The sequence below is a fragment of the Thalassophryne amazonica genome, chromosome 19 (assembly GCF_902500255.1).
Source record: "Thalassophryne amazonica chromosome 19, fThaAma1.1, whole genome shotgun sequence".
Taxonomy (NCBI): Eukaryota; Metazoa; Chordata; class Actinopteri; order Batrachoidiformes; family Batrachoididae; genus Thalassophryne; species Thalassophryne amazonica.
Genome location: NC_047121.1, coordinates 67,179,525 through 67,197,862, shown reverse-complemented (window position 1 = coordinate 67,197,862; position 18,338 = coordinate 67,179,525). Strand labels below are relative to the sequence as shown.

Below are 18,338 nucleotides of genomic sequence, written 5' to 3'. Positions count from 1 at the left end.
CCCCAAACCCTTCAAAGTTGTGCAGGTTTCTCTACGTACAAACCCTCCTTTGTTTGTCCCCCGTCGCGCCGAACCAGCCATGATGTCATGGCTATTTGAAAGAGTGTAACCGGCCAACTATAATAACCCATTCCTTTAAAAAAAAAAAAAAAAAAAAAAAAACAGCTTCCACTGGATGAAATATTTCTCTGTTGCTCACCCGGGCTCTCCACATTCCTCCCGGTTCCTGAACCTCCCAATCCAAACAGAACATGGTCCCACACTGCCGGCGTTTTCTTTTTGACTTTTTTCCCCCTGAATCTATTTCCTCTTTACTTTTTGCCATCTTTTAAGGAACAATAGCGCCTTTTATGCACCATTCCTCTTGCAGCTATCCTTTGCCAGTATTGTCTTTACACAATGTTGGCTCACTACACTACAGGAGAGCAATCTGACATCTTACTGCTGCCAGATGCCTGTTATTTCTGGAAGCACTGAATAAGCAATCAAAAGAGCACTCAGTGGAGTGAATACAATCACCAATCCCCACAACACCCCACCTTACAGGTAGGGTGACCAAATGTCCCACTTTGTGCCCCAAATTGAGATGGTTTCCGGCGTTGTTATTGACAGAACTACTTACAGGTTAAGTCTAACTGCAGACTCACACAACACGCCGACTACATGAAATGCCCACTTCACACAGCAACTTTCAGTAAAACCAAGGTGCAACCGCCAGTGCTGAAAAATGAAGTCAATGTGGATATGACAAAACTTGCAGTTCCATTAATGTTCACTTGACACTGGCTACATAAGGGAGTCAATTCCCATAGACCCCCATGTTAAAGTGTCCAACTTTAGAGCAGAAATAAACATTTTTACAGACTGGTACAAAAATGTGTTTTAGTCTCTCTTGGTAGGTTCTCCGTTCATGACAACTATACTAGGAGTGAATATATATATATATATATATATATATATATATATATATATAACTCATCAGTTTAAACTATTTTAAAGCCATAAAGTTATGAATAATTAGAGGTGGGGTCGCTTTGAGTGACAGCTAGTGTCAGCACGATGAGCACAGAGGCCAAGACTCCACTAGCAGAGGCTGCTAGATGCTGTGGACCGAACCATGTCTGTCCTTTCTGAGCCTTCTGTTACAAATATCTAAAATAATATGGTTTGCTGTGCAGTTAATTGTACAACCAGATCATCTTAAATACTTGACAACGCAATTATTTCTGCTGAGTAAAATTTCAGTATTATTTAATTTGTAGATGTGCACCATTAGCACAAATTAGCGTGTGTCACCAACTTGGTACAATGTTATGCCAAGGTTACTGAAACAACATCCCAGACAATGTTTAATAACTGCACCTAAGCCCGAAGTTGTGAAAATCATCATGGACTGTTAGCTTTAGCTTGTTGGGTAAATCCAAGTTGGGGGCATGTTTGGGCTTTATTTATCCTAATCGGGTCGCACCAGTACTGCTTATACTCTGCCTCTTTACCCATTTATGAGTTGGTAGGTAGACAGGCGGAGTCAAGCACAGTCAAGACGGTGATATCTGGAGTCGCTGCGTTTGAGCTTCAAACTTGCCCTTCAGACAACTTACAGTTGACATTGTGGAGGATTAGGCCAGGATATATATATATATATAGCCTATGATTTTTGATCCATTATCAATCCAGCATCGACAAATCATCCAGCAGGAAGTAGTTACACCTTTGAGATATTATACAGGCAAAATAAGTCGATTTTTTCATTGATCTGGTGCAACAAAGTTGACTAGATGGGAATGATTTTGTCCTCATTAGATACTCTTAATTTGGTTAGTTACAAGGTAATAGCATTTATTGTTCTTGAGTTGTCATGTTAAACAGGAGGGTATGGACTTGTGCCTCACGCCTTGCAGAAACAACCAGTCTTCATGAGAACAAAATGTAATAGTTTCATTTTTCTTACAAAGACAGATGAAAATTGCTTTATTCATTTTTTTTCAGTAAAACTCCTCAAAACACATACACAAGCACAACCTCATTGACAGATGAAGTAAACGAGAACCTTTAAATGACGAGGAGCTTATTTATGTGAATGACAAAAAGAAAAGAAAAAAAGAAAATTGATCCAGATTAACTGCTGATGTAAAATCAAAGTGGAGTTTCATTAAGCAAACAGAAAGTAAAGTACAGCAGTGAGTAAAGGCAGGAATATTTATAGTCTCACTCCAGTTTTTGGGCTCTGACGACATCTCTTCCCAATTCATTCACAAATCCAGTAACAGGAAACAGGTCACCACGTTCTCGCCGCTGGCCTCGTGCGCCAGCTGAATCACAGGAAAATGCCTGATGATCCGGGGTTGCAATGAGCTCCAGATGCTGTTGGGGACACTGTTAATGTCCAGGGAAAGTTTTGTGCAGCGGCCTTGCATCACACTGTGCAAATCTATGCAAACAACTCGCACATGTGATCAGACGCAGTTCATCCAGCCTCTGGCCTGACATCATCTCTAGAGCGGAGCAAAATTAAAAATGAAGCGCAAGCGCCAAAATATCCAGAGACGCTGCCAACCTTGTAATACATTATCTGCACAGACAAACATTGAAACTCCAACCCTGTAAATGTTAATATGACAATCCCATGCTAATGCGAGTGCATGCGGCCCGCTGTAGTCTGAGCCGTCGCGAATGGAGTCGATATCGGTGGGAGGAGGGGGTGTGTGTGTGCAGGGGCCAGTTGTCAGGAGACAGCAACAAACAACCAGCCAGTTGGAGGGATTGAGGAGGCGCCATGTTGCACTGACCCACCAGATTCTTGGGATAGCTCAGGGGAGGACAGGCTGTTCGCTGGCAAATGAGAAGAGGAATCTCTGTCCAGCGGCTGTGCAACACCCCCCCCCCTTACATCATCCTGCAACAACCCCTCACTTTCAATCCCACATCTATGTATCTCTGCCGGTGATCGTCTCGCCAAGTTGCTTCATGTTGGGTCCTGAACTTGAGGAGCTGCCAGGATTTTGTTGACCCTGCTCTCTTTTCAGTTCCCCCTCGCTCTTTTTCACTCTGTGACCCAGTAAAAATAATAAACCAAGACGATGGATTCTGCATAAAGAGCTCAGCTCAGAGATACGCCTCATTTACAGTATTACCAATAAATAATCTCTGCTTTGATCTCACCGTAGGTCACTGCAGTTAAGTGCACACAAGAAAATTAAGACGGCTAACAATGACCTGATTCAGGTTTGACGGAAAGTCTTACTCATGGTGATTGCACGGCGTTTACCTGCATTATGCTGGTGTCCATGCTGGAGATTTTATGCAGCAAATAATGGTGCATCACAAATGGACCAAGTTGATATTAAAGCAAACATTCTGCTGATGGCCTGAAGATTGAGATATTGCAAAAGACAATACAAGCAGGATGGGGTGTATTTATGTATTTACTTGTATTTATTTTACCGAATTTTGTACATTAGATAAGTCGCACCCAAAGATGTACCCACTGTACTGTTGCACATTCTAAGATGTGTTTGTAAGAAGAATGGGACAAAATAACAACTGAAACTCTACATCGCTTGGTATCTTCAATGCCAAAATGTCTTAAGTGTTGCGAGAAAGATTTTCAACATTACAAAATGGTAAATGCTTTAGCGTCCCAACTTTTTTGGAATGTGTCGGAGGTCTTAAGTTGGGTTCATACTGTCTGCAATGAAATAGAAGTCACAGTAAATGTAAGAAACACTGGATCTGTTTTTTTTTTTTATCTGTATTTCCTAATTTCCATACTGTCCTAACCTTTTCTGATTTAGGGGTGTATTTTTCCCACTGATATAGTAACCCTATGGCGGCAGGCTTTGTACTCTCTAGAGTATTCCTATCTACGGGAGTTTGTTATGTGCTCACCATCACCTGAAGACACACAGGAAATGGAACAAACTAGATCAGGATTAAGAGTCAGGCCAAAATGTTTCTAGGTAAATCCGTAACTCCACAAAGGATAAAAGAAAAAAACCAACCACTGATAAAAATCTCATGGAAATATGCTTCTATGAAAGCCTCATGATTCAATCTCCAAAAGTTTTTTTTTCCACAAGTAATCACCAAGTGGGAGGAAAGCAATGCATTCACTCAGGTTAAACTGATCTCGCTGCAATGTCTGCCAGTTTCATCGCAGCACTGACGTCTTCGTTCTCACTGAGCCTCGGTGCAGCAGAAGCCAAACCAGACAAACAGTATGTCATTTTAACACACCGCAGAGAGAAAGCGAGCATCTACCACTGGGATTAACCAATCATACACGTGTGACCCTTGTATACGAGGAAGGTGGCTGTAATTAAGCAAAAATCAGTCTTGATTCTCATTTGGAATTAACACTGAAGTCAGAAAAATAAATGTATTAATGATTAATAATGGAGTGGAAATGGTTCATTTCACAAGGTAAGTAGATGCATGTCTAAGGAGCTCAGTGGTCAAGGAAACATTTGAAAACTTTTCCCCTTATTTATGTTTCCAAATGTCCCCAAGCATGTTCTCCACTTCCATTAGACTGCCAGAGTCAAAAAATCATGAGCTGATTAAAATTACTCAGGTTTATATCCATTTTCCACCTCCTACTCAGTGCTGGGTTAGGGATCATGGTGGCAGTAAATTAAGTGCAGTAGCCCAGATATCCATCTTCACAAACACATTTTTCCAAAATGCCTTTGGATTCCTCCTGGGGAATCTGAAGGCATTCACAAGCCAGAGGGGATATGAAATCTCTCTCATGTATTCTGTCTTCTCCCAGCTGAATATGTCAGAAAAACCTCCAGAGGTGGGTGTGCAGGAGAAATCCTACAAAGGTGCAAAACAGTAATGGATATGGTTTGAGCAACATTTGGGTGTCACAACTCCTTATGAGTTACACAACCCTGCAAAACAAAGTCATTTTTGGCATTTGAATCCACAGTCTGATTGCTTTGGCTGCTACCAAGAGTTCAGGGCGAAATGTGACACCAGAATTCAGATCAATGTAAATTGAGAGTGTCACCTTCTAATTTAGCTCATTCTTTGCCACACTGGTCCAAAACAACAATGCAATCACTGGTGACGCCACTCCAAGCCACCAGTTCCCTCACTCATGAACAAGACACTATGATACGTTCTAGAATCAGTCCAATCTTGGTCATCATCTCTTACTTTGGGCTATATTCTTGTCTTTGAGCTTTAGTCACATCTCAAACTCATCCTCTCTGGTTAATTTCACCACTTGGGGGATTGAGGGTGAGATTTACATTTATCTTTTATCTTTGCAAACAATTACTTAAAAGTTAATGAAATATTGTTTCTTATATGCAAAAGAACCGGGTCATGATCCAGGTCCAGATGAACATCCAGAAGTTAATTGTTCACATGCAATATATATTTTAACACCATGTGTTGCACAATTGATGATCCACAAATGGGGACAGTATGTTCAAACATCTTTAAGGCAATGTTCAGGGAGCGCGAAGACAAAGTGTCCACATCATAGTGACATGGACTCTAAAGTTGTAGTAAAGATCACAAATTATAAAACCAACCCAAGCTTTGTGAACACTCACAAGTATTCAGTATGTGCAACATCTCACATGTGACTTATGGTGACTATATGGTTGTGGTCTCGATCTCCAACCTTTCATTTTAGCACAATCAGCAGACACCCTCGCTTTGAACTAACGGGCAACTTCAAACTGAACAAGAGCCAGAAATAAACTTTGTTTCCATCAATTCACAAGTCATGAGAGTACTATACGTCATATAGTTTTCTGAATTGCCCTGTGTTTTCCACATCTGCCTGATTATGGCTCTTCTCCTGAAGCTTGGCTGTCACAAGACCGGGCTGCATCTCCTTCTGCGAGATAGCACAGACTCTGGCACTAATTAGGCATCTTAGAGTAATTAGACTAAACACAGCCTTCACACTCATTCATCATGCTCGGCTCTAGTGCAGAGGAAATACACTGTACGCCCAAGTACATGTACACATGGCTGAAGCATGAGTAAAATACTTAAACTGCGTGGTCAAACTGTGCTCAATCCTCAAGGCCTCATCCAACAGCTGTGTGAGCCTGAAACCGCTGCTATTAGACTGAATGTGTTTCTTATTGTGGCGCTGCAGACCTCCTGCCTTTACAGAGTGTAGCCTAAGGAAAAGGAAGAGCTTGAGCTCCAACTGAGTCACAGACGATGAAGTAGTATGAAATATTATCCCACATGGCTGTTGACTTTGGGCAGGCAGTGGATGGAGCTATAACACATACAACAGATGAGAGGATCAACCTTTGACCAGACATAAGTCCTCTTGTTTTATAGCTCAACCTCTCAGTCTTCCAACACTTGAAATTTCAAACTGCGACTCACAACTGTGAGTTTACACTTCTCAAACAGGAGATGCCATATTTTACATTTGATGTCATGCTAGTCAAGTCAGGTCTGAGCGCTTGCACTCATGTTACGCATTGCCACATCCAGCATACCATGGAATCGCCTTGCATCCAGGATGGCAACCACACAGGCAGACAACCGGTCCCCACCTCAAGTATATATATATATATGTAAAATTCTTCAGCCACGACAAGGAATTAAAGTATTTCCCAGACATCCTTTTCCAAAATAAGGGCGCTTAATATGGATTAAAGTTTTCAACAGGCTGTGATGATGAATTCAACTGAAACCACGTAACAGGTAAGATTAAGACTTTATACTTACACAGTGTGTAAATGGTTAGCCACTTCCTTTAATATTTGAAGCAGTCTGAGCTTTTCGCATGAGGACTGCAGTGTTTGCTTTTGGTGCTGAGCCAATCAATGCACAGCAGCAGGTTGGCACCTCCCTTTTATAACAATCCATTATTTTGGGGCCCTAGTTAAAGGGTGTTGAAAAAAATGGTACAGTACGGGTTGGTTATTTTGGCACCCATTCACCCATTTGGCACTAAATTTGGATGTGGAAATGCACAAAATAGCATGCCATACCGTGCTGTAACAACCCGGACCACTCAGTGGAAATGAGGCTTTAGATCACTGGTGGGTGTCGAAATCTCAACAACCATATGGTAAGGCAGGAAGCAGCACGACCCAAAAAGACTTGGATGTTCTTTGACCTGAGAAAACAAATCAGCAACACCTATATCCGGTGACCTCATGACTCCATAAGCCCTTCCCAGGGTTCTCTGGATCTCAAAGGCAGAGGACCCAGAAACTGAATGTCACTGCTGAGATGAGTGATTGTCTCTACATGTTCAACACTTCAGCACAGAGCTATGCTATATGCTGTGAGATAAATAACTTTGTTTATAGGCATCTGACAGGATCAGACTGTATGATAAGAACTAATGGATACACATGGCAGGCAGTGGAGCTGCCTTGCTCATCAGCAGAGGAGGCAGGACACCTGACAGTCATGACAACAAGCTCTGACATCTCATATAATTGCCATAACTGTCATTTCTTTCTTCTGTTTTTGTGCTATATTGGACTGGGCATTGGGGAGTCCATATTGCCATCCGAGATAACTTAATGTTCCCCAAGATAAAAGCTGAATGCGTATCTGATCACCAGCTAACAGGCTGACGGAGAAACAGACACTACAGCCAGATTATTTCCCACCAGGAACCAGGACTCCACTGAAGATTAGATTGATGCATGGATTTAGTGACAAATTAATACCGTGCAGTATGTGTGGGATAATAAACATACAACTGCTTCAAAGTAATGAAATATACAAATATAGTGAAAACTCAGGTTTGATGATGACAGATTAACTGTACAAATTCTACAACCCCAATTCCAATGAAGTTTGGACATTCTGTGAAATGTAAATAAAACAGAATATAATAATTTGCAAATTCTCTTCAACCTATATTCAACTGAATACACCACAAAGACAAGATATTTAATGTTTAAACTGATAAACTTTTTTGTTTTTGTGCAAATATTTGCTCATTTTGAAATGGATGCCTGCAACACATTTCAAAAAAGATGGGACAGGGGCAACAAAAGACTGGGAAAGTTGATGAATGCTCAAAGACCACCTGTTTGGAACATTCCGCAGGTGAACAGGTTAATTGGAAAAAGGTGAGTGTCATGATTGGCTACAAAAGGGGCATCCCCAATTGGCTCAGCCTTTCACAAGCAAAGATGGGGAGAGGATCACCACTTTGTGAACAACTGTGTGGAAAAAATAGTCCAACAGTTTAAGAACAATGTTTCTCAACGTTCAATTGCAAGGAATTTAGGGATTCCATCATCTACAGTCCATAACATAATCAGAAGAGTCAGAAAATCTGAGAACTTTCTACACGTAAGCGGCAAGGCCAAAAACCGATGCCCGTGACCTTCGATCCCTCAGGCGGCACTGCATTAAAAACCGGCATCATTGTGTAAAGGATCTTACCACATGGGCTCAGGAACACTTCAGAAAACCATTGTCAGTTAACACAGTTCATCACTAAACATACCACTATCCCAGCTTTTTTGAAACGTGTTGCAGGCATCCATTTCAAAATGAGCAAATATTTGCACAAAAACAATAAAGTTTATGTTTGAACATTAAATATCTTGTCTTTGTGGTGTATGCAATTGAATATAGGTTGAAGAGGATTTGCAAATCACTGTATTCTGTTTTATTTACATTTTACACAACGTCCCAACTTCACTGGAATTGGGGTTGTACAGCAGCTCTGGATCACTCATGAATTTTGTTCGTAAATGTGAAAAAATTCAAAACAAAAGAAAATTGTGGTAGTTCTTGCATGAGGCCCAATGTTTGAAGCGACAGGTTGCACAAACCCCACCTGGACTCACCAATGACGATGAGGGTGTAGTTGACATTAACGCTGCCAAACCCATTGATGGCTTTGCAGATATATGTCCCCGTGTCATCTGCCTCCACCTCTTTAATTTTAAGGCCCATGCGGAGGATACGAAAACGGATCCAGCCACTGTGGATATTGCGTCCATCTTTGGTCCACATTATGAGAGGCGGAGGGTCTCCTTCCACTGGGCAGGGCAGCTTGATGGCGCTTCCAAGCCGGGCTGACTGTCTGTGATTCACCTTGTCAGATACCCGTGGAGGTCCTGAGAACAGACACAGCAATGGTAAGTTGTTTGAAACATTTTTTTTTCTGCATGAGCCTCAGAAATCACATTTATCCTAGCAGCTACTAATGTTGAGAAAAATATCTGATGACCGAGTGCCTACGGCCTTGTTTTTAGTCCGTGTAATCACTATCTGCTTGGAAAAATAGTCCTGTGACTAGTAGTCAATATAATTCAATTTAATTATATAGCATGAAATCAAAAGAATGTCCCTGTGGGCTTTACACTCCCCACAATAACACCCTGTGGCCTTGGACTGTTACCCTGGACAAGGACAACTACACAGAAACACAACAGCACAAGTGCAACAGAAATAATGCGTGGAGCTATGGGACAGCAGTGTGCTCGTCCTTATTACCTCACCTGCTCATCTGTCATTCTCCAAGTCTGAACAAACTCTTAAATTCTGGAATGTTTTTAGTCAGTAATGCAGCTACAGCTGTGGGAGATCTTGTACTCCAACATGCTTAGTACTCAAGAATGAATGAACAAAACTACTGTTTGGAAGCTTACAGCCACATCTCTTTAATTTCCTTCTTTTGGCTTCTCCTGTTTGCTTGAGATCTGGTATATATGGATCCACATGTTGATTTGTTTTACACAGATGCACCTTCCTGGCGTACGTAACTCCAGATGTAAGAGAATAGCCATTGCGGGTTTTGAACCCCAGACCTTCCTCTTGAGAGGTGAGAGTACTGGCATCTGCACCACAAAACTGCCCGTATCTCTCTATGTTAAAAAAAAAAAAAAAAAATTCAAATGCTCCACATCTGGAACCTGATCAGCAATGGAAGTGATCATTCCGGCAACCTTTATGGATACTGGCTAATCCTTCTAATACACCACATTTATGTAGTACGTCTTCCATCCACTGGATGTTCAAAGTGTGTCATAATACTGCCTTTTTATCTGGTTGGGGATCGAACCGCTGAACTTCCAGGACTAAGTCTTAGTTAAAGTAAAATAAGACACTGCATGGATTTTTTTTTAGTTTGGGTAAGGGGAAATCAAAGCATTCAATATATAAAATTTAATATCTAAGTCAAAATATTTCCTGCAGATGGAATACCACAAGCCATTTGTCAACTGTTTGATTACTGAGAGATGATGAAGCCAGATTGTAATAACTGGACAAGCCCCGCTGTCCACTGCACAGAGAGGGTAAAATGTTCTGACTCTCTTTTGTAGCGTGCAAGTGATCAAAGCGAAGACGGGGGCGGGCCACAGTGAGGTGGGTAGCAGCCTGTTCTCCCTCCTCTTAACTGGCTCAGGTCTGCTCCTTCAGATCTGGTGAAGTGGAGCGGGCCAAAACACATGATGGCGTTAGGAGGCAGCAGCGCCAACCGTGGACTAACCACCCCAAACTACAAACTAAACACAACCCTGAGCAGACCGTAGAGGGGGCGATGTAGGGGGAGCAACTGCAACCAAACCCTAGTGCTTGGAACAAATGGTCAGTGTGGTAGCAGTAAAAACAATGGGGAGGGTAAACGCACAAACAAAGTCACATTCCTTTGGTGCGTTTCACACAGACTGTAAACAAGAAGATACTTACAGTATACTGATGCAGGATGTGTAAGGAACAGAGACAGGTAGCTCCATCTAGGTTTATTTTCAGAATTAATTGAATTATACACTATTTTGCAATCACAATTCCATCACTCCAGCTGCAGATTGTCTTGTGTGTATACCAGGATTCTTGCATTTATTCCCAGTGTTTTATCTGCCTGTTACGACCTCCGATGTGTTCCTGTTTTGTTCGAGTTTAGCCTGTCATCTATTGGACTCCCCACATCGTTTGCTTGATTACTGTTTACTGATCTTCTGCTAACATATTTGTATTCTCCCTTTACTCGAATTCTCTCGGACACAGTCGCTGTTTGAATTGTGTATCGAATCCACGCTTGTTACTGACAATGTCATTGTTTATTTCCACACAAACCCCTTCAGTACAGACCGCAACAGCTAACTGTTACCCTCTGGTCAGCTGTAAATAAAGACTGTTTGAACTTCCCATTGGTGTTCTCTACTCAGGGGTCACCAGCTGTGCAATAACCATTACAACCTGCTGCACTAGATGCACTCACACATTTTCACACAAGCAAATTTATATAAAGCCACCAAAAATCAAATAAATCCATTTGTTTTTTCTGCAACTTTCTTAGGCATTCACTCCCACAAACAGTTTGTCAGTTTTCCTTCCCTTCAGTGGATGGATGGTGGTTCCTCATCCACGACATGCAGAGGAAATTGGACATGTTATTGTTTGTCTGTGGAGTAAACGTGAACACAGAACATTCTTGCTTGTTTTTAGCTGTCCCATATCTTGCTCGTCTGCTACCAGGAAGGTAGAACAGAGGCGTTCACTGTTTGTTTCTACCCTCCTGACTCTGCTTAGGACCACAATCAGGTCACAGCTCTGGATTGGAGCTGTGATCGTATGGACCGAGTTGATCTTAAGAGACTAAACCTGCCTTGTGAAAACATAAATACCAAATCTTGAACAAATAGGCTTCAGTCATCTCTGATTTATGGTCCACGAGCCACTCAGCCATGTGTTCCATTCTGATCACAGATGTAATGGAGAGGAATGACATACGAAAACAAGGCCTGATTCTTTTCAAAGGTCTAGCTGCCTCAGAGGCAAAATGATGCTTTATGAAAGATGCGGACCTTTCCTCAGACGTCTATACTTCTTGAGACAAACATGCTCATCTTATGGTATAATTGTAGTTTTCAAATATTTTGGGACTACTACATGAATACTTCTGAGTATTTAATTAAGCCCAGGTGCCTAGTGGAGAATCACCATGTCTTAAATGTTTAAGGCACTGCATAAACAGGCTGGAAAACCTCCAAGGTTCTTGTCCAAAAACAATGACAGGAACCATCAGCTGGAATCGAACCCAGGTCTACATATTGGTAGCCTATCTCCAATCCCACTGAGGTGCCTGCTACTTAACCGTGACTATGAATTTACAGCATATAATGCCTTTCTGGAGTAGACATGACATGCTTTACAATCAAATAAAATATGTGCAATACAAGAATTCAAACTTGAACATAATCAAGTTCAAGACCACTTCTGTTCCTGAGTGTTGGGCTTAATAAACTGAAAAGGGTGCGGGCGGCTCCACTACGTACAAGGAATGTGCTACAAATGATTTTCTCCCTCCATCTCCACTCCTAAAAAACCTTTTGAAGTTCTTCTAACAAACAAGGAACGATGAGGTGCTGAAATCAAGGCTATCGGCTAAATCACTTAAGTATTTTTGCTGTCTGTATGACCACCAGCCATTCTTCAACGGGTCACTCCACTGCCTCCTCCGCCTCCTCCTTCTCAAGGACACGTTCTTTTAACCTCGCAGCTGAAAACTAACAAACCACACAGTAATCCTCTGTGCAAAAACAAGTCTGAGAAAAGGGAATTTCTACCGTAGCTGTTTGATTACATTATGCCTTTTTTTAAAACATATGCTGTAGCTGTAACTTTAAAAAAAAAAAAAGAAAAAAAAAAAGAGCGTTGTGATTCTCTGCCAACATCCAAAGTTATGGCAAAACTGTTGAGCATTTGAGAATGGTTTCTCAAATTCTTACAAAAGTTCACTGCTCCGCAAACAGAAAATGATACACATGACCATATGGGCTTTCACGTATTGGTACGGCTCCTTATTTTAGGCCAGTTGCATGTGTGAATGGAATCTTTCATAGTACAGGAAGGAGAGGAGGAGGCCTGGCGACGTACAGAATTCACTCTGTTTTTCTTTACTCAGTTTGGAGATGGATTATTTTAAGAGAAAGGAGTGCATTCAATAAGAGGCATTCTTGTGATTCGGACTAAATATAGCCGTTTTACGAAAGCTTGTAAGCGAGTTAATGAACCGTTGATCTGGCTTGCAGGCGTCCATGAAGGGAAATATAGAGAGCGAGCGAAAAAGAGAGAGAGAGAGAGACATCAGAATGCAAATGAAAGAGAAGCGCACATAAAACTCTGGAAGATTACAAAGACCGCCAGGCTAAAGCAATATTCAGATGTGCTCTCTCTGCGTTACTGCATTTATGTTCTCTTTTACAAAACACCTGTGGATTTGTAATGATGTGTGCATGCAGGTTTTCTTCTATAAAGTGTGTTGATCTTTCTAGTCTTTTGCAAACATGCCAATAAAGGGTTGGCTTGTCCGCTGACAGGCACTGCAATACAGAACACCTGGAATACTACCAACCACAATGCCAACAATTTCATCATGCACGCAATGCTGTCTGCCCAGTACAGGACACAGTTAGTCAAACAACACTGCAAACATCAAGTAAAGAGAGTTTGGTCGATAATCTCCAGCCAAATGCAAGATCTTCTCGTGCATCATTCTGTGGAGACTGCCAGACCGTAGTGATTCACTGCTAAGATAAACACTGATATGACTGAATGTGTCTTCATTATGCAATCTTTACAGAAAAAATAACCGGCAGAGAGCTTCATAGAAGTTGGACAACTGTTCCTCCTGCTGCATTAGTGCAGCAGACCGTACAAGAGCAGGCGGACGCTCCAATGGCAGCATAACGGAGGAAGGAACTACAGTTTCATGGATGTTGTTGCTTCCAGGGAAACATTCTATCAAGCATAACCTCAAGTTCACTGGTATGCTACAAATCAACAAAGTGCATGGAAAAAAGGAAAGAAAAACAAAAACAGAGAGGGAAGAGAAGGGGGGGTGCATCAGGAAAAACACATGAAAGCTAGAAACCAAATCCCAGGCTAGTGACTTCACTTGGGGTTTGGTGAAGGCGAAAGGTGAGCTGAGACACCGTAGCTTTGAGAGTGTGTGAAAGGCTGGTTCTTCTGTTCCAAGACAGCCACTTCGCTCAGCTATACATTTCACAAGCGGAGATAAAAATCAGCAAGAAAATGAAAGCGCGAATGAGGGAGAGCCACTTTGGCAATTCAAGAAAGGAATGGGGCAGCGAAGGGGTGAAAAAGGGGAGGCGGGTGAGGAATACGTGGCGTAGTGGCAGGTAGGTAGGCTGGGGATGTCCTGACAGCAGCGGGGCAGCGGAGGGTAAAGAAAGACGCCTTTTCTTACTCCTTTAGACGTCCTGCCCGACAACTTCCACCCAGTATGGTAATCAATACCTGTTATTTTCCCATCTCGGCTTTCCAATCAATAGATAAGCATGGGGTAAGAACGCCCGGAACAATGGGTCTTTCTTCAGCGCCATCTGATGTGCGCTGAATAGCAAGTGCTTTGGTGGTGGGAACAGCAGAGAAGACGCTATTGGGTGACATGGAGTTATCGTAAAAAGAAAGGGCTCAAGAGAATGAGATGCTCCATTCAATCTATCTGATTAAAACTCTGGAACAAAGTTGTTTCTTTTGATGATCGCCAGAGAACGTCTGTCTACTTCCTTCGCTAATGGCTCCAGAACAACCGGCTCCTGCTGACTCCATCAAAAGAACAGGAAAGGAACAGTGAGAAATGACTCCAGCATCATAAAGCTTCTGAAAACATCTCCATCACGAGGCTTTACCCCTAACAGGCCCTACTGCCGCGCCTTTGAACTCTAAGCTGCTATATTTCATTAAAGTTGATGGCCTTCTCCCGGCCCCAGCTGCCTCTGTGGGGAAAAAGGAGCATGTGTGAGTCTAAGCATGTGTGTTTTTGTAGGCTCCTGACGGCCGCCGTGTAACATAAATCCAGGCTCCGCCCACCGCAATAATGGGTTGAGACATCAATACTGCATTCATCTGTTTATAAATGAGGCTGATGTAGCTTTTTTTCATATTATGTACTTCTGATACAAAGGTGTTGACTTACTGAAGGGTTTGCAAAACGATTAATGACAAAAAGAGAACTTGATGTGCAAACTGTTACATTATTTGTGTAATAATTTGGTACGTCACAACTGATGATGTAAATATTTTGCAGTGGGCGCGTTTCCTGTGTTTTACCTGATTCACCAGCGTGCAGAATGTTTCATTTTTAACTCAACCAAGATGGTTCTATTTTCATGACTTTTTTTTCCGTCTGGTTAGCAGGATTACTCCAACATGAGCAAACTTTCTTAAAATGTAGTGCAAAGACCTGGGCCCTCATTTATCAAACTGTGCATAGAAATGCTTGCATGCATGGTTTACGCACAAATCTGTGCGTACAAATGGTTGATAGATGAGGGCTTTAGAGTCGAAACCAACACAAGTGTCTCCAGTGTAAAACAGGGTGTTTTTAAATCTTGTAGACTGCCTTCCAAGTTATGTTATTCATTGTTATCGATGGGTTAGTACAGCAACAAGACAGGACATTCCACTTTTCCAACTAAACAACCTGCCTCAGTTGGGGACCTGAGTACCATGGCATGGCTCTTTGATGGGTTTTGTGTCTTCCAAAGATGGAGCGCCGAACATCTTCCTGCCAACCCTGACAAAGAGTATGTTGTTCTTTGGTGGAACGCAATAGGGGCATCATCTTCCTTTTGCTGTGGTTGGAGTGCCACAAACCCCCGAACGGAGTTCTTTGCAATCTGCAGCATCAAGTGCAATTCAACATCACATGCATTTAATATCATATAGGATGAATGGATTATTTTCATACTAGGTGTCTTTGGAGACTCTGCTGGAATAACTTTCCGGCAAATAAGTTGTTAAAGGAGCTTGGATGAAGGCTAGTACATGCACCAGAGCATCAACTGTGGTCATGTGGTTTGCTTCCCAAGCATGACCATCCAGCATGCTGGTGCCGGACTGCCGTGGACCTCAAGAGTTGGACTAGAACATGGGTGGGCAATCATGTGCCATGAAGTGCAAGACACTGCAGGTTTCCTTACTACCAATCGCCTCAGCAGGTGATTTCATTCATGATCAGGTGTTTCAGCAGGTGATTTCATTGACAATCAGGTGTTTATGTTCAGAGGAGAACCTCATCAGCAACTCACCTGCTGAAGTGATTGGCTGCAAGGAAAACTTGCAGTGTCTCGGCCCTCGCTGCCCACCCCTGGACTAGAATAACAGGACATCAATGTAATAATATCTGGCTGCAGCAAGTAGACGATTATTTTTGGGAGATATGGAACACAGATCAACTCTGATCGTCACTCAGTTTGAAAGAAAAGCTGTTCCATTAGATGGTGGCCATGGTAATGTGCAGCATCAATATGTACTCTCGAACCTGACCTAAACTGAGCAGAGCAGCTTGATCTCACGCTGGAGTTTCAGTGAAATAACTGACGGTTGCCTCTGTTTGAAAAAGACACCAAATTTCTCCATCTTTGGTACATCTTTAAATTTGCAGCTGGGTCAAATTTGCAGCTGGGTCTGCAGAAGGTCATGCTTTTAGAGCTCTCATCATAGGGTAAAACATGGATGCTAAACAGTGTCCTAAGATGACAAGATGTCTTGCTTAGGGGAGGCATACAAATTACGCCGTCGGGGAACGTCAGCTATCACATTTTGGTGATGTGGTGCGTTTATCTGGGCATGAACCAGCATAGTGTTGAGGACCCCAAATGCAAATAAGTCATTCACTGCTCAGTGCACACTGAGTGGCACTCTGGTTGCTTTATCTGGCTCCATTAGGCTAAGGCACACACCGGGGCTGAGTATGTTCTTAGGGCCACTCATCAGGAAACGAGGGAGGCTGGGAAGGGAGAAAGATAGGACAGCAGAGAGACAGACAGACTGGGAAAAGGTGAGAGGAAGAGGTCAAGGCAAAGAAGAGAGAGAAAACTGAGACCGGTGTCCCAGACCAAACGGTCCACCCCTAAAAATTGGTCCGCCTTGCCTCCACTGCGCATGCGTCATTTTGGTGCTCTGAGACGGTCTCTTCACCCAAAGCAATCAAATTGATTAATGTGATTATTAACCATCAGATGACAAGGTAAAACCTCTTAAATCATTTTAAAATCAGTTTTAAGCAGAAATGAGGCCGTTTTAAGCAGAAATGAGGCGATACTTGGTGACGCTTTGAAATGACCGACTCGCAGTGAACGCATCAGCTAGCAGCTTGTGTAGCTGCAGTGCTCTGATCGCTTCCTCCGTCTTTTATGATGAAATAATGCTGAATTTATGTGGAAATGATTATTGTACAAAAGCTTCGGATATCTGTCACTGAGATAGATGATGACTGGAGTGCAGTTTGAAGCAGAAACAAGGTGATAATCCGTGAACTGCAGCTGATGACGTATGCGCAGTGGAGGCAGGGCGGACCGATTTTCAGGGGGGACCGTTGAGTCTGCGACACCGGCACAAGTTTAGGTTGAGGGTTAAAGAGACAGGGGCTGACTTACAGAGACCAAGATGGCAGAGAGGCCTCCGTTAATGAAGCCCATAAGAAGAAGAGAGCTGCAAGGGGGAGTGAAGAGGATTAGGTATGCCCAGGCGGCAGCAACCAGGAATCCCAACAATCTCACACCCCACTCCCTGGACTGGACTCAGCCACATGACACAGTCAAAGACACTTTTCTTGCTCGCCGGAGTACAGTAACGGAGACGAAGGAGCACCTGTTTATTACTGTCCGGCTAACGTGTTTGGAGACGATCTAGACCATCCGCGTGCGTCAACTGTTACACGCACATGTGAATGTTTACGTGCAAACAACACAGTAACTCAATAAAGTGATACCAAAGGGCATTCAAGATTAAAGCTGTTACTTCAGATTCTCATTTAAACCCAAACTGCTTCCTCCCAGAGGATGACTATTAATTCTGCCAAAGAGGATGTGTTTTGAGTCTTTGCTGGCATGGTTAGTCAAAGCCTAATAAAGTTTCATGTAACCTTATGGAAATGTTTGGCACATTATGAGAAAGAACAAATTAATTTTTACTGGTATCCAGATGCAGGAGTTAATTCTTAGTTGTTTGAGAACTGGCGAGCATGCATGTTTTTGATCATTGTTTTCGTGTTACAAGCATAAAATACAGATTCCTGATCCATTCCACACCGAAAAAACATCAGATCACAAGTAAATCAGCCAAAACTGTATCAACACTTTTAAAAATTCTATAATCCAGAAGAGGATGCCCGTAACCCTTGACTGGAGTATGTGGCTATAGCAAATGAATGAATGAATGAATGAATATGAGGATGGAAGTAGACTAAGTCTTATCATATACCCGTCACAAAGCCACGTAAGGTGTCACTGCTAGTTTCCACCTGACACAGTTTAAATTTATACGCCCTCTCGATAAATACCACCTGAGCTCCTGTTGGCGTGTTGATTTCCAAATGAAGTGTGGTCAGACTCTGA

General features: G+C 42.4%; 1 protein-coding gene across 1 annotated transcript in view; it reads right to left on the bottom strand.

The window, feature by feature from the left end:
* LOC117500666 (fibroblast growth factor receptor-like 1) overlaps positions 1-18,338 on the bottom strand; it is a 56,977-nt gene that overhangs the window by 10,689 nt on the left and 27,950 nt on the right. Inside the window, exon 3 of the mRNA XM_034159424.1 lies at positions 8,811-9,083. Coding sequence (XP_034015315.1) covers positions 8,811-9,083 — 273 coding nt within the window. The remainder of the gene's footprint in view (positions 1-8,810; positions 9,084-18,338) is intronic.